The sequence below is a fragment of the Hemitrygon akajei genome, chromosome 5 (genome assembly GCF_048418815.1).
Source record: "Hemitrygon akajei chromosome 5, sHemAka1.3, whole genome shotgun sequence".
Taxonomy (NCBI): Eukaryota; Metazoa; Chordata; class Chondrichthyes; order Myliobatiformes; family Dasyatidae; genus Hemitrygon; species Hemitrygon akajei.
Genome location: NC_133128.1, coordinates 134,955,687 through 134,977,589, shown reverse-complemented (window position 1 = coordinate 134,977,589; position 21,903 = coordinate 134,955,687). Strand labels below are relative to the sequence as shown.

Below are 21,903 nucleotides of genomic sequence, written 5' to 3'. Positions count from 1 at the left end.
AAGCAAAGTTAAAGGTATCGGTGAACATTCCAGCCAGTTAATCAGCACAGCTTTTTAGTATTTTGCCAGGTACTTCAAGTGGGCCAGATGGTTCACCCTCCTGAAGGATGCTGTCATGTCAGCCTCAGAGACTGAAATCACAGGGTCACCGGGAGTTGTGAGAGTACATGAAGGTTCCTCCATATTTTGACGGTCAAAGTGACCATAAAAGGATGCCTGGGAGTGAAGCCTTGTTGCCGCCTATGTCATTTGGTTTCACTTTGTAAAAGGTGATAGCATTCAAGCCCTGCCACAGCTGTCAAGCATCCTTCATGAGGATGAGGAAAAATTTCTTCACACGGAGAGTGGAGAATCTGTGGAATTCTCTGCCACAGGAAACAGTTGAGGCCGGTTCATTGGCTATATTTAAGAGGAAGTTAGATATGACCCTTGTGGCTAAAGGGATCAGAGGGTATGGAGAGAAAGCAGGTACAGGATTCTGAGTTGGATGATCAGCCATGATCATACTGAATGGCGGTGCAGGCTCGAAGGGCCAAATGGCCTACTCCTGCACCTATTTTCTATGTTTCTATGTTTCAGTGACTCAGGTTTGGTCTGGAATTGCTACTTCTCGTGTAAGATGGCTTTCTGGAGATTGTACCTGGACTTCTTGCATCTTACTTGGTTGCCAGACCTGAATGCCACTGATTTGGCTCTCAGCAGATTGCATGGTTCACCCAGGACTTCTGGCTGGAGACGAATCCGAATGATTTTGCAGGGACACACTTGTCTATGACCATTTCTATGAAATCCATGATAACCGTGGTTTATTCACTCAGATCTTCTGATGACTTCTTGGACACAGGTCAGTCCACTGACTCAAAGAAATCCTGCAGTCACTCCTCTGCCTCTCGCAACCACCTCTTTTTTTAATCAAAGTACATATTTTTTTGTTCTTTTGAACCTGAGACATTTTCTTGCGGGCATACTCAATAAATCCAATAACCGTAATTAAAGTTAAAGTCTGTCCCGAGCCTTATAGGCTCATCAGACTGGTGCTTATGCCGGTTTCCGTGGCCATAACCATAATAGAATCAATGAAAGACTGCACCAACAGGGCAGACAACCAGTGTGCAAAAGACTACAAGCTGTGAAAATACAAAAAGAAAGAAAAATAATAATAACTTTAAAGGACTCTTCCTCTCATATTCTCGATAATTATTGCTTATTTATTTATTATTTCTCTTTTTTGTATTTGCACAGTTTGTTGTCTTCTGCACTCTAGTTGAACAAACTAGTTGGGTAGTCTTTCCTTGATTCTGTAATGGTGGTTATTCTATAAACTTACTGAATAGGACCTCAAGAAAATGAATCTCAAGGTTGTATATGGTGACATATTTGTACTTCGATAATAAATTTACTTTGAAATAAGTAAGCAATAAATATCGAGACAATGAGATGAAGAGTCCTTGAATGTTAAGTCCGTAAGTTGTGGGAGCAGTTGTGATAAGTGATGGAATGAGTGAAGTTATCCCCTCTAGTTTATTTGTCTGATGGCTGAGGGGTATTAGCTGTTCCTGAACCTGGTGGTGTGAGTCCTGACAATGCTCCATGTAGATGTGCTCAATGATGGGGAGGGTTTACCTGCTTGTTTGTCTGAAGGTAGGAGGAGGACAGCCAGGTAATCAGATTTCCCAAAATGCGGTCTAGGCATGGAACGGTAAGCATTCCTAATTGCAGTATAATAGTGGTTGAGTGTGCTGGGACCCCTGGCACTGCAGGTTATATGTTTATGATAATTGGGCATAAATTTCTTCAAACAAGCATGATTGAAGTCTCCAACAATGATTTGAAAAACATCAGGGTAGTTGCCGATGATAGCACTCGATATCTTGAATGCCTGTTGAACATCAGCTCTGGGCCATACTTAAACTGCGGTCAGGATCACAGAGGAGGTCCCTCTTGTTAATATAATGGGTGGCACTTAATTGTTAGATATTCCAGGTCAGGGGAACAGGAGTGCGACTAGACCGCTGCATCTGAGCACCTAGGAGATTATTATGAAACATAGACCCCAACTTTTTGCCTTCTCCGAATCAGAAGTCCAGACCATCCTGCGTATCAAGAAGACCCCTAGGGTCTTAGTGATGTATCTGGCATGTCCAGAGTGAGACATGTCTCTGCGAAACAGAGAATACCGTAATTTCTCACTTCCCTCCGAAACAGTAATCTTGCTCTTGGGTCCTCAATATTGTTCTCCAGCGACTGTACATTTGCGAACAAGTTGCTAGGTAGAGGAGGTTTCATTTATCGGCTTTTCAGTCTGGCTTGCAGTTCTTTCCTCCTCCTCTCTCTTTTAGCTCTGGTGATGTACCTTTGTCCATTTAAAGGTACCGTACCTGCATGCTTAAGAGTTAAGTGCGCCAAGTCCTTTAGAAGATTGTGAAGTCACTAGTTCATTAAGATGGTTCAAAAATACTTTGGTTTAATATACGGGCTGCAAATTGCAGTGAAAGCGATTCAGAAGAAGTATATTTAGAAGTTTTGTAAGCTGCCCACAACATGTCACTGTGGTTCACCAGCGCTATTTTTTCTGACTTCGTTATAAATGAGCCTGTACTCCCTGGAATTTAGAAGAATGAGGGGTCATTTCATTGCAATGTATTCTCGGAGGGCTTCAATGATTCAAGGAGAATGTTTCCCTGGTGGGTAATCTAGAACCAAGGGGTGTTGCCTCACAGTGGGAAGTTCACTGTTTAAAATAAATGGAACGCCTTCCTGCAGGTAAGTAGGATTGGGAATGAAGTTTTGCAGTTCCCTACCCCTGACGGGTATGAATGCTGAGTTACTCAGTGCGTTCTCAGATTGATTATGTTCATCATACTTTTGGATTAAGTACCCTAGCTATCAGTCCTTTCTAAATGTCCAAACCTATAGTGCTCTTCTGTTATCCAAATATCTTGGTATTAATCAGTATCCCCAACCCTAGAGAATTCTGAATCTTCACATCTCCCAAAATATCTCCTTTCTCGATGGCAGCAGCAAAAGGAGTTGCATTTCAATATTGCTTCATTGTAAAGTGCTCTGAAATGTGATGCTGTAAATGGTGCTGTTAAAATACCCAACATTTAGTTTCCCAATATTGTAAAGAAAACAACAAAGTACTTTCAAACCTCACTAAGGAAAATATACCCCAGGTTTGCTTTCTTTACCTACAGTAAAGCAGGGCTCCATTAAAAAAACATTCCATTTCGGAGCCACGACTCTACACTTGTCAAAGCTACTGCATGGAGAATGGGATGCTAAGCAGCTGCTGATGCCTCATAAACTATTTTCCAACAGGCAGTGCTGTTTCAAGGCTTGTGAAATTGAAAATATTGAATTTTCTAAAGCTGCATTTTTGTGGCAAAAAGCCCGAGTAGTAAAGCTTGTGTATTCACCAGATGGTCAAAGATTCATATTTGTTTTTGCAGGTTGCTGATAATAAAGCTTTATAACACTATTATGTTTTTCTCTGTAGAATCTTTCCCAGGGAATATATTCTGCAGCATGTCCATTTGTACTCCTTGGCTGACCTTCAACAGGTATGTAACATGGTAGATATTGAGCATCAGTCTCTGAGCTCAGCAGCATGTTAAATATAATCCCATTTAGCCAAACCTGCTCTGCATGCATCTGTTCCATTAGAATTCTGAGCCAGGCAAGGTATAATTTTTCTTGGTAATCCTGTTGTCTTCTTACATAGTCAATCTTTACTTACCTATCTCTGCTGGGGCTCTACTTCCAACTTCCTAAATTTAATGTCTTCCTAAACCGCACTGTTTCCTTCTTTAAGATTTTGGTGTGAAGCACTTTGGGAACATTTTTATTATGTATAGAACAAAATCATATTTTGTGTGTGAATGTTTAGATGCTGATCTCTCTGAATAAATCACAGCAAATTCAGCATCATTGCAACTGAATAGAACATTATACATCAGAAACAATTTGTGTTTGTCTAGCACTTAGATTCATAGTTACATATCACAGAAACAGGCGCTTTGGCCCACTTGTTGATGTTAACTGAATTGCCTTTCTGCGTTAATCCCATTTGCCTGAAAATAGCCCATCTCACTCTAAACCTTTCCTATCCACATACCTGTCTTTTAAACTTTGTAATCGTGTCTGCTTCTACCACCTTTTCCACCAGCCCGTTTCACTGTGACACCGTTTTCAACTATCTATGGTCCTCCTGTTCCTTTAGACTCCCTGGTGCCTTACCGTTCATTGTATGTCCCATACTCGTTAGACTTTCCAAAGTGCATCACCTCACACTTATCTGTATTGAAATCTGCTTGCTACTCTTCTGAGATGCTCCTTGTAATCTATAATAACTTCTTCACTATCAACAACACCAACTAATTTCATGTCATCCACAAACTTACTGATCTTGCCATGTGCATTTGTATTCATATTATTTATACAAATAATGAATAACCAGGCTCTCATTACCAAACCCTCCGTCCTGAGAAATAACCTTCAACCACTACCCTCTGCTTCCTACCTGTGAGCTAATTTTGAATCCACCTAACTACGTAGTTCTCCCTGGATTCTGTTGGATCTAATCTGCTATACCAGCCTACTCAACAGGACCTTGTCAAAAGCCTTGTTAAAATACAAACAGATGACATTGACTGCCCTACCATCAACTACCATTTTGGTGACTACTTTAAAAAAGATTCATCAGACACAACTTCGCATAGTGACTCTTCCTAATCCAAATGCTTATAGTAGATCCTGTCCCTCAGAGTCTTTCTAGGATATTCCCCACTACTGATGTCAGACTGATTAGCCTGCAGTTCCCTGGCTTGACTTTGCCACCCTTTTTAAAGAACAGAATAGTACTAGCCACCTTCCGGTCTTCGGGAACTTCACCCACCAATGGCTACCAGTGAACCAAGTATCTCTGCAAGGTCATTTACAATTTCTTCCCTAGCCCCCCACAAAATCTGAGGATGCACTCAGTCAGATCCTAGGGATTTGTCCAACTTAATGTCTGTAAGGCTGTAAGCAGCAAATAGCTCCTCCCTGGTAATGTGAATGTCTTCCAAACTATTTTCCTGTTCCCCTTATCTCTTGAGCAACCATTATTTTCTCTTCAGTAAACCCTGAGGAGAAATATTTGTTAACAATCTACCCAACTTCCTAAACACAATGTATGCTTTCCTTTTCTTGACCAGAGCTTCAAGTTTCCCTAAACTTGCAAGGTTTATACTTCGCCCTCACAGAAACATTCATACATCACACTCTTTAAAACTTCGCACTTGCTATTCATAAACACAAGAAAGTCTGCAGATGCTGGAAATGCAAAGCAACACACACAAGGAACTCAGCAGATCACTTAACCTCTGCTCGATCCTGCCCTATTACACCACCACCCCCCCAAATTAGCCCTGCAGTTTATGATCCTATCCTGTGAATCTATTCTATCCTTTAACATTGCTGTCTTAAAGCTAACAGAATTGTGGTCACTGGAGCCAAAGTGCTCTCTGACAGCCATTTCAGTTACCAAGTCTGTCTGGTTCCCTCAGAGGAGGTCCAGCATTGCACTCTCCTGCATAGGGCTCTCTATATTTTGACTTGGGAATCTTTCCTGGATGTTTGACAAATTCCACCCCATCTAGTCCCTTAACACTCTCTGTGGCCTAGTCAATATCGGAGAAATCAGAATCACAATCAGGTTTATTATCACCGGCATGTAACATGAAATTTGTTAACTTAGCAGCAGCAGTTCAATGCAATACATAATCTAGCAGAGAGAAAAAATAATAAATAAAATAAAACATAATAATAATAAACAAACAAGTAAATCAATTATGTATTTTGAATAGATTTAAAAAATGTGCAAAAACAGATATGTTCAAAATTTTTAAAAAAGTTGGGGTTGTGTCCAAAGCTTCAATGTCCATTTAGGAATCAGATCTCAGAGGGGAAGAAGTTGTTCTTGAATTGCTGAGTGGGTGCCTTCAGGCTTCTGTATCCCCTACCTGATGATAACAGTGAGAAAAGGGCAAGCCCTGGGTGCTGGAGGTCGTTAATAATGGACGCTGCCTTTCTGAGACACCACTCCCTAAAGATGTCCTGGGTACTTTGTAGGCTAGTGCCCAAAATAGAAATGACTAGATTTACAACCTTCTGCAGCTTCTTTTGGTCCTTTGCAGTAGCTCTCCATACCAGACAGTGATGCAGCCTGTCAGAATGCTCTCTAAGGTACAGCTATAGAAGTTTTTGAGTGTATTTGTTGACATGCCAAATTTCTTCAAACTCCTAATAAAGTATAGCCACTGTCTTGCCTTCTTTATAACTGCATCGATATTTTGGGACCAGGTTAGATCCACAGAAATCTTGACACCCAGGAACTTGAAGCTGCTTACTCTCTCCACTTTTGATCTCTCTAAGAGAATTGGTGTGTGTTCCTTCATCTTGCCCTTCCTGAAGTCCACAATCAGCTCTTTCATCTTACTGACATTGAGTGCCAGGTTGTTGCTGCGGCACCACTCCACTAGCTGGCGTATCTCACTCCTGTACACCCTCTTGTCACCATCTGAGATTCTACCAACAATGGTGTAACGTCAGCAGATTTATAGATGGTATTTCAGCTTATGCCTAGCCTCACAGTCATGTGTATATGGAGAGTAGAGCAGTGGGCTAAGCACATACCCCTGAGGTGCGCCAGTGTTGACCCTCAGCAAGGAGGATATTAAAATCTCCCACTAATACACCCCTATTCCTGTGACTATGAGTAATTGTTCTACACACCTGCTCTTCAAGTTCCTGCTGACTAATGGAGGGGTTGATAATACAGTTAGAGTGACCCTTCCCTGGTTTCTAAGTTCTACCTGTACTCAACAATCTCCCATGAATATCATCTCTAAGTACTGCTGTTTTGACCTTCCTTATCAAAAAGGCTACTGCCCCTTTTCACTTACCGGTATCTCCATCACACCTGGAGCATCTGCATCCTGGAATGTTAAGATGCCAATCCTGCTCTTGCTCTCAGCCATGTTTCTGTTTTGGCTATAAGATCCCAGTGCCTCCACACTTTGAGTTCTCTGCCTTGCCTGTTATACCTCATGTATTGAAATAATGAAGTTTAACTGAGTATTCTTTCCCTTGACTTTACAGTGGCCTTGACTAACCTGATTACTGAATTTACTCTCGCTTATTACTGCTCTATCCATGACTTGCCCCTGCTCAGATTCCCACCCAACTGCCAATCTAATTTACACCCTCCTATGTAGAATTAACAAATGTCCCTGCAAGGATATTGTGTCCTCTCTAGTTCAAGTGCAACTTGCCCCTTTTGTGCAGGTCACCTCTGCCCTAGAAGAGATCCTATTGGTCCAAAAAGCTACATCGCTGTCCCTTTATCAGCTCTTCAGCCACAAATTCATCTGCCCTCTCCTTCTATGTTTATTTCTGAACTCATTAGCCCTAGGAGTAACCTGAGATCATCAATCCCAAGGTTCTGCTTCTTCTTGCCTAACTGGGAAGACTTTGGCGGGTGAGTGATAAGTGGAGGCAGACAGAGAGAGACAGAACAGATAAAAACAACAGATGGAACAGGTTTGGGAGAAGAATGGGAATGTGAAGATGGGAGAGCTGCTGGAGGAAGATGGGCAGAAACACAAAGTGCTACCAGTGTTGAATGGCACTAAATAAAGGAGGTGAGAATGAGAACTAGTATCAGGACTGGTTGCATCATGGCCTGGTAAGGAAACACCAATAGCCCTGAATGGAAAAGCCCGCAAAAAGTACTGGATCAGCCCAGTCCATTACAGGTAGAGCCCTCCCCACCATTGAGCACATCTACGAGGAGCGCTGCCACAAGAAAGTGCATTCATCAACAAGGACCCCAAACAGGCTCTCTTCTCACTGCTGCCATCGGAGGTACAAGAGCCTTAGGTCTCACACCACCAGGTTCAGGAACAGTTATTACCCTTTGAAGTTCCTGAACCAGCATGGATAGCCTCAAATCTGAACTGATTCCACAACTTATCGACTCACTTTCAAAGTCTCTGCAACTAATGTTCTCAGTATTATTTACTTACTTATGTATTTGAACAGTTTGTTTTCTTCTGCACATTGGTTGTTTGTCAGTCTTTGGGTGTCATTTTTCATTCTATTGTATTGCTTTGTTCTATTGTGAATGCCTGCAAGAAAACAAATCTCAGAGTAGTATATAGTGACATATACATATTTTGATGATAAATTTACTTTGAACTTTGACCATTAGAGTAGAAGGGAGAAGTGAACAATAATTAGAACCAGAAGTAGGGTGGGGAAGATCTGTGTGTTAAATGGGTGGATTGAACCAGGAGGTTGGGGGGGTGGGGGGGGATGAAGGTGGGTGAGGGGATAGTGGGAAGGAGTACAAAACTGAGAGGACTAGGAGATCAGGAAGAGCTGGGGGAGAAGGGAAAAGAAAACATGGGGAGGGTTGGGGAGTCTCTGAAGTTGGAAATTATTTATGTTATTGGGTTGTAGACTATCCAGATGGAATACAAGGTTTTGCTGCTCCGGTTCGTTTTCATATTCCTCTTAGCAGTAGAGAATGGACAGGTCACTGTGGGAATGGGAAGGGGAGTTGAAATAGTCTGCAACTGGGAACTTGGGCTGGCTATTGTGGACTGAGCGCAGGTGTTCTGCAAAACTGCCGCTGTAAAGGAGGCTACATTGGGAGCACTGAATGCAGTAGACAAGTTTAAAGGCAATGCATGTTAACCATCGCCTCATTTGGAAAGACTGAATGATGGTGAGGGAGGAGGTGTAAGGATAGGAGTTTCCTCCCACTGATGCTGCTAGACCTATTGAGTTTCTTCAGCAGAATGTGTTGTTGCTCCAGGTTCCAACATCTGCATCCTCTTTGTCTCCTAGAATGCTGGAGATATAAATTGGCAGTGAAGAATTATTGCAAGCTCTGTGTGGCATGATGCTATCGCCAGCTCTTTGTATACTATTGATCTGAAAGTCAAATGCTAACAGCAAAGCCTCTATTAAACTGAATTCAGATTGAGTAAATGACATTAATCAGATGGAAGTATTATGTTGAAGGCACAGAAATGTTCCGGCAGCTTTCCTAAACCCTTTGAGCTGTCTTGTTTTCTTCTTTTCAGTTTGTTAGATTGTTTATTTGGAGAACAAGCTCAAGCCTGTGCTCCCTTAGTCCCAGTAGGTTATAATTTAGTGTGATCTGAATTGAGGCAATAGATCAGAGAGGTCTGTGGACATAGAAAGTGGCACATGTACTCCCAAGAGCAGCAAGCTGATTTGAATGGAACTGTTCACTGTGACTGAAATAACTAAGCTTTCTATCATTTAATGTCCAGGTCCAAATTGAACCTGCTGTTATTTAAAAGGAAAGTTGGAGTAATTCTTCATGCAAGAATAAAAAGGCTTTAATAGATTTGACATTTGTTTTTTCTTGCCAGTGTTTTATGGGAGTTTTCTCCCAGGTAGTGTTGGCACATAGCTCCACTGTGTGAAATTTGCAGATCTCTGGACCACACAATGATGCAAGGCCAAGCTTTACTTGATCATCAACCCACTGGAAGTTATCCACGAGCAGCAATCTCGTTGATTTTGCCCTCCCTACTCCAGGGTGTAGAAACCAGTGGTTCCACACTGGCTCTTCATCTTAGGCACCATACTGGTAGTAAGAAGCATGTCCCGAGGTAGGGAAAGCATTTAAAGCAGTATTACATTATTAATAGTTTTCTACTTTTCTTTCTAAATTGGGAATATCAAATCTCACCTATGATGCAGATATATTAAAATAGGTCACACTGCTTGATGTGATTTCTCCACCTGCTACATTCCACAAACAAGGTGAAAGACTATTGGACTCATTTTGTTTTTGTTCCTTTAGTTAAGGGAGGAATGTTGGCACAGCTCTGTGCTGCTTAACAAGTAACTGAACATACATGTCTGTGTCTCAGTCATCTATATTTGAAATGCTTAGTTTAGTATCTTCTTCAAGCAAACAAAGCCTCCATGGACCTGAGTTAACATCTAGGCTGGCATCCATTGTAGTACAAAAGCAGTGCTACACTGTTAGGGATGCCTCTGGTCAGAGAAAGCATTAAATTGAGACCAGGTTTGATTATTATTAGGGACATTAAGTTATCTTATAACACCTTCCAAAGAAGAGCAGGGAAAATCAGATATTCTGGCAGACATTTGTTGTTTTTACAGTAGATTACTTAGAATGTTATATCATTCCTCATTTTGAGACTTCTCTGTCTGTAAAATGATTACCAGAGGTACTTTTAATATTACAATAATAGATTCCAAAAAGTCACCTTGTTTCCTGCCTTCATCCACCTTCCACCCTCTCATGACCCTTTTGTTCTTTTTACATTTTAAAATTTGTTCTATCTGTAACTTCTAGCATTTCTGATAAAAGATCATCTAACTGAAATGTTGACTTTATTTTCCCCTTGTTGCTCCCTGAACTTCTGAGTATTTCCAGCACTTTTACTGTATGAGCAGCACGGTAGCATAGCTGTTAGTGTGAACCTTTTGCAGTGCCAGTGATCTGGATTCAATTGCTGTCTATAAGGACGTTCTCCCTGTGATCACGTGGGTTTCCTCTGGGCTCTCCGGTTTCCTGCCATATTCCAAAGATAAACGGGTTAGGGTTATTGAGTTGTGGGCATGCTATGTTGATATCAGATGCATGGCAACACTTGCGGGCTGCCCAGCATAATCCTTGGACCGTGTTGGTTAGTGACACAAACAGTGCATTTCACTGTACATGTGACATATAAAATTAGTCTTATCTTTATTCATATATAAGAAAACTAAATTTACTGATGTGTTATGTCCTCGCCATAGAGTTGTTGGTTCCACATGATCAAAGTTAAGCCAAAGCCATTTTTATTCTGAAAGGCAGCAGTGCTAATGTATATGTAGTGAAATCAGGGCTGACTTTGATCCTGTGAAAGCTTCTTGTATACTGAGGCACACAGGTGTAAGGTAAATAGGAAGGGCTGGGGAAATAATTATTTTGACCACTGCAGATTAGACTCTGTGTGCGGTACGAATTTCTTGCTATGATTAGGAAGCTAATTTTGTGCCAGCACAATCTGATTTCTGCTAGATTGCTGCTCCCCTCACATCTTCTATCCAGAATTTTAACTTTGCATCCCAACAGATTTTGAACCATCTGCTAACGCAGACAGCTTCCCTCAGTCTTCCATGTATATACCATTTGTGATCTTGGACATCATCAAATCTCTTCTAGATCTTCTTTATTTCAAGAAGAACCCCAACTTCTCCATTTAAGCTTCTTATTGGAACCGCTCATCCCTTGAACCATTCTAGTAAACATTTTTCACATCCTTCCCAAAGTTAGTTGACCTGTACTCCAGTAGTGACCTAACCATTGCATTATGCAGGTGCACCATAACTTACTTATCTGCTTTCTGTTCTCTCTCCCTCTACTTAGAAATCCCAGGATCGCATTTACTTTATTAACCATTTACTCAACATTTTTCTTCCCTTTGTTTGTTTGCTTATTTATTTAGAGAGACAGCGCAGTACAAACCCGTCCAGCCCAACAAGCCACGCTACACAGCAACCCACCTATTTAACCCTAGTCCAATCAGAAGGCAATTTACAATAAACAATTAACCTTCTAACTGGAATGCCATTGGATTGTGGTGGGGGGGGGGGAGCCGGAGCAACTAGCGGAAACCCATGGGGCCACAGGGAGAACATACTAAGGATTAATGTGCACCCAGTGTCATCATGTTCTTTGGAATTGTTCCGTTTAGCCTGTATCACCACAAAGTCCTTCTACCACAGTGTTTCACTTCATACTTCTCTAAGTATCACCATCACTTCTCTACCCAATCAGCCAGAGTAACTATATCTGCTTGCTGTTTATTACCATCTCCTCCATTGTTTGCATCTCCAAGCTTTCTGTCACCCATGAAAGGATCGAGTGCTTTCCCAGCGTATATGACAAATAAACTCTTCTCAGGCTTCCAATCAGGTACAGGTATCAATTTTAACTGATGTTTTGATGACAAACTCTGTCATCTTCATTAGGGATGATACCTGGGCATGTGTAGTCCAGTGGTTTTTATACCCCCGTCGTCCGTCCCGCCTGATTTCTGCTGTCCCACCTTGTTTAGAATTGAATTCCACTTCTTACTTAGAGTGAGATCTTTGTCTTTGTTAAAATTCTTTTTCCTCTAGTTTTACTTCAATGGCTTCCCTCACCAGGTGGTCCCAAAAGCCATTGGTGCAGCACAGTAGTTTTGTGCCATTAAAGTCAAATCTATGGCCATTGCAAATGCAATGCTCTGCTACCACTGATTTCTCCGGGTAACCCAAATGGGTACATCTCCTGTGCTCCTTGATGCAGGTTTCCACAGTGCGCCCTGTCTGGCCGATATACGCTGCTCCACATTCACAGGAGATCCTGTAAACGTCAGCCGTCCTGAGTCCCAGGTCATCTTTGACACGCATAAGCTGTTATTTGAGTTTCCTTATGGGTTTGTGGACGGTGTTAATTAGGTATTTCTTCAGGATCCTGGCAATCCTTCCCAAAGCAGTGGAAATACAGATGGTAGCAATGGGTTCCTCCTTGCTGTTAGGTTTCCTGTTTTTTTTTTCCATTGGCCCTCTTAAGCATGGTTAACTGTGCAAAAGCTATTTTGGACCAGGAGAGTCTCCACGAGGAAATAAGATGATTACGCAGGACGTTGCTACAGAATAGCTACAAGGTGAAGGAAATCAATTGGGCCCTTAAAAGGGCCAACAGAAAAACCAGGAAATCTAACAACGAGGAGGAACAGAGGCCAACCACTGTTGCGTCATCAGCGAACTTGATTTCCACAGTGCGCCCTGTCTGGCCGATATATGCTGCTCCTCAACTTGATTAATTTTTTTGTGCTGGATCTAGCAGTACACTCATGCTTCATCAAAGTGAGCAGCAGCATGCATGAAGCCATGCTGACTATCCTTATTCAGTCCTTGTCTATCCAAATACTTACATATTCGGTCCGTTAGAATACCTTCGATATTTCCTACTACTGAAGTCCGGCTCACTGACCTATAATTTTCTGGTTTATTTTTAGAGCCTTTCTTAAACAGTGAAACAACATTGGCTATCCTCCAATCCTCCATTACCTCAACTATCACTAAGGACGATTTAAATATCTTTGTTAGGCCTAGGGGATTTCTGCACTTGTCTCCCACAGGGTCCGAGCGAACACCTTGTCAGGTCCTGGGGATTTATCCACCCTAATTTGCCTCAGGACAGCAAACACCTGTTCTCTGAAATCTCTATAAGGTCCACTTTGTCTCACTTCTGTAGCCTCTGTGTCCATCTCCTGAGTAAATATAGATGCAAAACATCCATTTAAGATCTCCCCTATTTATTTTGTCTCAACACATGGATAACCATTCTGATCTTCCAGAAGACCCAATTTTTTCTCTTAACAAACTATGGAAGCCCTTAGGGTTTTCACTCACCTTATCTGCTGGAGCAACCTCATGCTTTTTTCAGTCCTCCTGATCTCTTTCTTAAGTGTTCTCATGTGTTTATTGTACTCCTACATGCCTATACCTGCAATAGACTTTTTTTCTTAACCAGGGCTTCAATATCTCTTGAAAACCAAGGTTCACTACACCTGTTATCTTTACCTTTTATTCTGACAGCATGTAACAAGCTTTGTACTCTCAAATTTTCCCTTTTAAAGGCTTCCCACTAAGCAAGTACATCTTTGCTAGAAAACAGCCTGTCCCAATCCACACTTGTCAGATCCTTTCTGATAACATCAAAATTGGCTTTTCTCCAATTTAGAATCTCAACCTGTGGACCAGACTTATCTTTTTGCATACTTACTTTGAAACAATGATCACTAGGTACAAAGTGTTCCCCTACACAAACTTCTGTCACCTGCCCTGTCTCATTCTCTAATAGCAGATCAAGTATATTGTTGAAAATTTTCTTGGCAACTACAGAGCACCAAATTACGTGCAACTGGTTGACAACATGCTTCAAGCATAGTGTAACATGTCACTAAAGATTAATTTTCTGCATTGCCATTTAGACTTCTTCCCAGCAAATCTTGGCACTATCAGTAACAAGCATTGTGAAAGGCTTCATCACGACATTGCGGTCATGGAGAAATGGTATCAGGGCAACTAGAATCCATCGATGCTGGCTGATTATTACACAAGTGAGAAGCCTCGGACGCTGAGTACAAATGAAAATCATTCAACAAAACATTTTTAGCTTAGTTGAGCTATTGCAAAGCATCAGCACCGTTCTGCAATTAGACGCATTATATTCAATAAAAGTTAGTTTCTTGTTTCTGCAAATTCCTACGTGGTACAAGTAGTCTAAAATTATATTTGTGTTCAGCTTCAAGCAGTCTATCACAAACAAAAAAAAAATTCTGAGGAAGCAACACTTCCAAAAAAATTTGTCGTCCAGTGTAACCAAACATGAGTACTTTCTAATTATGGTTTAATGGACAGTAGCCATGCATCTCATACCACAAAAGCCTGGTGAGACTATATAATTCTGTGCAAGTAGTTGAATCTGGGATAATCTGATGATAATCCAAGGAAGATACAAGAGATGCAGAATGCTCTACGGATGTGGTAGGGCCTGAATCCTATCACCTCTCACAAAGTGAAACCAAACAACATCACTGACAACTAGGCTTCGCTCTCAAATGAGCTCAAAGCTCGCTTTGATGGTCCAAACATGGAAGAGCCTCCACGAACTCCCGATGACCCTGTTATTTCAGTCTCTTGAGGGTGACGTGAGAGCATTCTTCAGGAGGGTGAACCCACAGAAATCATACCGTACTAAGACCTGTGCTGATCAACTGGCTGGAATGCTCACCAATATCTTTAACCTCTCGCTTCAGCTGTCAGAGGTGCCCACCGGCTTTAGTTATACCAGTACATAAGAAAAACAATGTGGTCACCTGCCTCATTGACATTCACCTAGCAGCACTTACATCCACAGTGATGAAGTACTTTGAGAGGCTGGTGATGAAACATCAACTCCTGCCTGAGAAGCAACTTAGATCCACTCCAATTTGCCTACTGGCACAACAGGTCCACAGCAGATGCCATCTCATTGGCTTTTCACTCAACCCCGGAACATCTGGACAGCAAAGATGCATATATCGGGATGCTCTTTATTGACTGCAGCTCAGCATTCAATACTGTTATCCCCTCAAAACTAATCAATAAACTTAAACTCATTGGGCTGAATACCTCATTGTGCAATTGGATCCTTAATTTCCTCACTTGCAGACCCCATTCAGAACAGATTGACAACAACTTCTCCTCCATAATCTCTTGTCAGCACAGGTGCACCACTAGGCTGTGTGCTTAGTCCCCTGCTCTACTTGTTTTATACTTACGACTGTGAGGCTAAGCACTGCTGCAATGCCACATTTAAGTTTACTAACAACACCACTGCCTTTGGCTGAATTAAATGCGGTGACGAATTAGCATTTAGGAGGGAGGTTGAAAATCTGGCTGAGTGGTGCCACAACAACATCCTGTGACTCAGGGTCAGGATGGAGGATCACGGGAATCACTGGTGGAGAGGGTCAGCAACTTTAACTTCCTTGATGTTATCTTTTCAGAGTATCTGTCCTAGGCCCAGCACGTAAGTGTAAATATGAAGAAATAACAGCATCACCTCGACTTCCTTAGAAATCTGTGAAAATTCAGCGTGACATCTAAAACTTAGACAAATCCTATAGAAGTATGGTGGAGAGTATACTGACTAGTTGCATCACAATCTGGTATGGAAGCACCAATGCTCTTGAACAGAAATCCTACAAATAATGGCCCAGTTCATCACGGGTAAAGCCCTCCCCACCATTGAACACATCTACACAGAGTGCTGTCACAGGAAAGCAGTATCCATCATCAGGGACCTCCACCATCCAGGCTATGCTCTTTTCTCACTGCTGTTATCAAGAAGAAGGCACAGGAGCCTCAGGACTCACACCACCGGGTTCAGGATCGGTTATTACCCCTCAACCACCAGGCTCTTGAACCAGTGGAGTTAACTTCACTCAACTTCACCTTCCCCCTCACTGAACTGTTCCCCCAACCTATGGACTCACTTTCAGTACTCTTCAGCTAATGTTCTCGATATTTTTTGCTTGTTTTTTTTCTGTTTTATGTTTGTACAGTTTGTTGTCTTTTGCACATTGTTGTTTGTCCGTCATATTGGGTCCAGTCTTTCATTGATTGTGTTGTGTTTATGCCTGAAAGAAAACAAATCTCAGGGTTGTATGTGGTGGCATTCAGTATATGCACTTTGATAATAATTTACTTTGAACATGGAACTTTGAATCCACATCTTGATTTCTTCCTTTACAGTCTTGGTCAGGGAGTCACTTGTTGTGTTAAATTGGCTAACGATATTACCAAAAGTTCTTCTGATGACCTTATTACCCAGCATTAAAGCCTGCACAATGCTATTGGTTTATGTCTCTTTCTTCTCCCTTCCCTGAGTTGATCTATCACTCTGGTCAAACTTTTGTTTTCTCATTGTTAGCATTTGATTCTGCTTCTGTGAACACCCTGTGGCACTTAATTATGTTATTGAAAGTAAATAGCAGCTTCTAATTAGAAATATTCCACTTCTAGAGAATAAAGTCAAGTCTGATGAAATCACAGAGCAGAACAAACTGAACATTTGTGGGAGAGTAACCTATTTAATAGACCTCTCTCTTCCAGAGCCCTCTTGGGACTATTGTCTTATGCTGTTTCCCAAGGCAGGGTAATGGAGAGCAGGGACCAGCTTTCCATACTTAAAGATAAATAAGGATGTTTTTGGCTCTATCGCGTCATAGTAGATGAGCCACAACATAGGGAAGCTGTAAGCTGTCAAGCTGCATGATCATTGTGCTTCTGAAAGTGGTCACTTTGACTCAGCATGCATGGCCGAGCTTCCAGCCAGCCATGGAGGCTGCTCAGACATGAGGGGGTTGTATAATAACACCTCTCACGGGAAGGCTGTCCTTTCCTCTCCCAACCCCTTCACCTTCTTTTCTTCCCTGTAACTTCATTAGCCCCTATTCAAGATCTGTTTTGCTAAGCAAGATAACTAATTACTGCAATTCAAACTCAACAGGCAGAAAAACAATAGTTGACAGGGCCTTGGAACAATTGTTGTTATTCAGTGTACCCATTGCTGGCTCCCCAAGGCGTTCTGAAGACCTTGTTGGCTTCGATATGAAAGGATGGCTGTATCACACACAGGAAAGACTGGTAACAGATCAGCAGATAATTATCGGGAGGCAGGGTGTTGCAGAGATGATAACTGTGTTTGCTGTTGTGTTCCATCAGAACATTAATTTTACAAGGATGACACCACCATGAAGGGAAAAGAGAAGAGGTGGAATTCTTTTCTGTAGACTGAGGGATGACCTGATAGAACTTTTTAAGATGTGTTTCATACAGTAGATTCATGGTTGTTTCTGTGTGAGAAAGACCAGACACATAAGCCACAATTATGAAGTAAGCCCAGCAGAAACACTGTTATAGAATCACATAAAACACTACAGCACAAAAACAGGCCTTGCAGCCCATCTAATCCCTGCCGAGCTATTATTTTGCCTAGTCCCATCAACCCACACCTGGGCCATAGCACGGCATACCCGTCCCATCAATGTAGTTATCCAAACTTCTCTTCAGTGTTTCAGTCAAACCCACATCCGTCACTTCCACTGGTAGCTCGTTCCACACTTGCAGTATCCTCTGAATTAAGAAGTTCCCCCTCTGGTTCTCCTTAAATATTTCATCTATGACCTCTAGTTCTAGTCTCACCTAACCTTGGTGGAGAAAGCCTGGTTGTATTTACCCTATCTATACCCCTCATAATTTTTTACATTTTAACAAGAGCTCCCATCATTCTCTTACGCTTCAGTGAATAAAGTTCCAACAAAGTCAACCTTTCACTATAACTCAGGTCCTCAAGTTTTGCAACATCCTTGTAAATTTTCTCTGCAGTCTTTCAGTCTTATTGATATCTTTCTTGTTGGTGACCAGAACTACACACAATACTCCAAATTAGGCCTCACCAACATCTTATACAACACCCCACCTCCTGTACTCAATATTCTGATTTATGATGGTCACTGTTCCAAAGCTGTCTGTATGTGATGCCACTTTCAAGGAATTATGGATCCGTATTCAGAGATCTCTTTGTTGTGCTGCACTCCTCATTGCCCTACTGTTCATATTCTTGCCCAGAGAGTGGTGAGAATCTAGCGCTAATCCCCACAAATCATTGAGATAAATAATTTTAAACTAGATAACAGACAGTAGGATATGCTGATGGGCTGAAATGAAGAAGAGAACTTGTTGACCACAACACGGAATACTGGTCTAAATGCTGTGGCTTCTGTGCAATGTTGTTTTTTGCTGTTGGCATTCTATGTGTGCAATTCTAGTAGTTAACCCAGTGAAGATAAAATTCCCAGAAGCCTGTTGTACATCTCAATGTCTCAAACCTTGTGTATATTTTATATAAATTATTTACTGGGGCATCATTTTTTCCTTATTCCATATCCTATCCATTATCTAGATTTCACACTTCAGTGAAGTATAAAGGTTGACCCTTTTTTTTGAAAACTTATCTTTATTGACTTTCATTTGGAATACTGTATCTTGCTTCCCAAAGAGCTGGAATTCATTCTCTCTCGGAATTAGAATCAGGTTTAATATGAAATTTGTTGTTTTGCAACAGCATTACAGTGAAATATATAAATACTATAAATTACAGTAAGAGATATATATTTAAAAATGAAATAAATAGTGCAAAAATAGTGAGGTAGTGTTCATGGTTTGGTTCAATGTCTGTTCAGAAATCTGATGGTGGAGGGATAGTAGCTGTTCCTAAAACATTGACAGCATGTCTCAAGGCTCCTGTACCTCCTCTTTGATAGCAATGACAAGAGGGAATGTCCAGGGTGATGGGGGTGTTTAATGATGAATGGTGCCTTTTTGAGGCATCACCTTTTGAAAATGTCCTTGATGTTGCCCATGATGGAGCTGACTGAATTTGCAACCCTCTGCAGCTTTTTCTGATCCTGTGCAATTGCTCCACCATACTAGATGTTCATGCAACCAGTTAGAATGCCCTCCACGGTACATCTGTAGAAATTTGCTAGATACCAAATCTCCTCAAGTTCAAGTCATACATTGATTTTGTGTTTACATTCTAGTAAAACAATGCGAGCAGCCTGAAGTTTATCATTGCTTCTTTTTTATCCTGACTTTTTACATGAGTGGTCACCACTTAAATCTAATCTGCACAACAGTAATGCTGCCAAAGAGTTGGTCAGACCTGGAACTATATTAGTCTTTCTCATTTATTTATTCAAATAGAACATAACAACATTTTGCAAATTGCTTGCTTTTATTTTACATAATGCAGTTTATAGGTATCCTTGCTCAAGCATAACATTTCTTGGTTTGCCAATTGTACTTTCATCAGGATTCAACTATGCTGCTAACCAATTAATAAAACCCGGCAAGAAGCAGGAGTCTACTTTTTTCCTCATTAATTTACTGAATTTGCCATTAATCATTTGAGTGAAAAAGCAGACTGTTTAGATTTTACAATAATTGATTGAAGTGGGAGTCTGGCCAACATGTTGCCTTTTATAAATGAATCTCACCTTCAGGATACCTCTCAACAGTCAAGCCTCTGACTGCCCTATAACTTTCCTTCCACACATCGTGTCAAACTTTCCGTGTCCCTTCTTCCTGCTCAATTTTCTCTCTGTTTACTGAGAAGGCAAAAAAAAAGCCTTTGTTAGCTGGTTCAGTTGATAACGCACTGAGCTCGGAGTCATAAGCCACTAAGTTTAAGGTTGACTCCAGAGGTTAACACCTAGCAACTCATTGTACTACTGAGAGAGTCTGAGGTAACATGTTTCAGGCAAGACATTGAACTAAAACTCAGTCCAAGTTCAAAAAAGAGAAGGACATTCTGCCCAATGCTCTGGCCAATATTTATCCTTAGCTTGTTAACTGAAGCACTCGTTATTACTTTGCACATAATATGGGATCTCTCTGTATGAAATTCGAACATTAGAGCACAGTACAGGTCCTCCAGCCTCTATGTAGTGCACTTAAGATCAATCTGACCCTTTAATTAGTTGCATCACTTTTTACTTTACACTTGCACATCAAAAAGCACTTTGAAGCACGTTCAGGTTGTGAAAGAAGCTATATAAATGCTGGTTCCATTTCCATGAATCTTGGTTGGCAGTAGTTTTATTTCTGCATCAGATATTTTAGCATAGAAAGTTGCACATGGTATGCAGATATTGTGGGAAAGTGCAGGGTAAATTGCCTTGGTTCCATTTGAGCATTTCTCATTGTTCTGTCTCTCAGCAGCTTCATTTGTCCAACTGCATACATCAAACACTGGCTGAGGTCATGAACCCAGCATGTGTATTGTAATTGCTACAAATGTTTTTTTCCCTCTAATTTCTGAATGTGAGCTTGAAAGGTGATTTGTAATGTCTCATTACACTTTAGCAAGGGAGGGATCAAATTTTATCCAGCAGCAGAAGGATAAAATTATAATCTAACAGTCTTCTCCTGAAGTACTTCATAATTATGAAGTAGTTCCGTCTCTATAAAATACTGAAATGTTGAAGTACTGTAGCATCAAAAGTGAGGCAACCATATTGAACACAGCAAAGTTCCAGAATTCCATTATGATCAAATGGATAATTGACCAGAATATTGGGAAGGTTCTCTGCCCTTCAAATGATGCTATGGAATGTTTGTATCACCCAGGAGGTCTATATTCTGGGCAGTCCATCCAGAATGCAGACAATAGCTGTATCATGTAGCACTTGGTCGGAGCTGCACAGGGTTGTCAACCTACCTCATCTGCTCAGGTGCAAAGCAGTAAATGCTGACTTAGTAATAAGGATACTATCGACTTACTGAGCCATGACTGATGCCTAGTGACTATAGATGTGGTAAATTAAAGTAATTTGCTATGCAGAAGAGTGACCAGTGCCTGAAACTGAAGTAGTGATTAAATGAAAGTTGATTTTATTTGTTCCACCTCATGAGGGAAACCAGTTCGAAAGTTGTTCATGTCAAGCCCAAGGTATTTTGCCTATAAAATTGTTTAAGATTTTTAGGCTTTACCCTATGTGTTAACAAAATTGTTCAATTAACTGATTAATAAGTCAATACAAAGGGTTGAGGCATAGTATTTTGTATCTATAGTTCTGGTTCATTCTTGTTGGCATATGAGCAAATATTTTGTATTAGGCCAAAAGGCCTGTTTCTGTGCTGTAATGTTCTATGGTTCTATTTAGGTTAATCATTCCTGATGGATTTGGACTATCCCAAAACTTGTTAAGTGAGAAATTTTGTTAGAATTACATTATGAAAAGAGCAATTATGAAAACAACAATATTTTAATCATTTGTAGATTAAGCCCTCCCCACCATTGAGCACATCTACGCAAAACATCACAAGAAAGCAGCATCCATCATCAGGGACCCCCATCCATCCATTACATGCTCTCTTCTTGCTGCTGCCATCAGGAAGAAGGTACAGGAGCCTCAGGACTAACAACACCAAGTTACTAGCCCTGAATCATTAAGCTCTTGAACCAATGGGGATAACTTCACTAGCCTTATCACTGAAATGTTTCCACAACCTATGGATTCACTTTCAAGAACTCTTCATCTTATATGCTCAATATTTATTGCTTATTTATTATTAGAATTATTATTATTATTTATTTCTTTGTGTATTTTCACAGTGTGTGTCTTTTGCACACTGGTTAAATGCCAAAATTGGTGCAGTCTTTCATTGTTTCTATTATGAACTTATTGAGTATGCCCA

At 41.0% G+C, this 21,903-nt stretch overlaps 1 protein-coding gene across 18 annotated transcripts in view; it reads left to right on the top strand.

Moving 5' to 3' along the window:
* The window catches only part of plekhm3 (pleckstrin homology domain containing, family M, member 3), a 126,183-nt gene that overhangs the window by 88,750 nt on the left and 15,530 nt on the right, over positions 1–21,903 (top strand). For 16 of the 18 annotated variants that reach the window (XM_073046548.1, XM_073046550.1, XM_073046549.1 and 13 more), the window contains one exon: positions 3,500–3,563. In XM_073046548.1, the coding sequence (XP_072902649.1) occupies positions 3,500–3,563 (64 nt within the window). Of the gene's footprint in view, positions 1–3,499; positions 3,564–14,084; positions 14,399–21,484 lie in introns of those variants that run through there. The other 2 variants (XM_073046561.1, XM_073046562.1) reach the window with 2 other exon arrangements.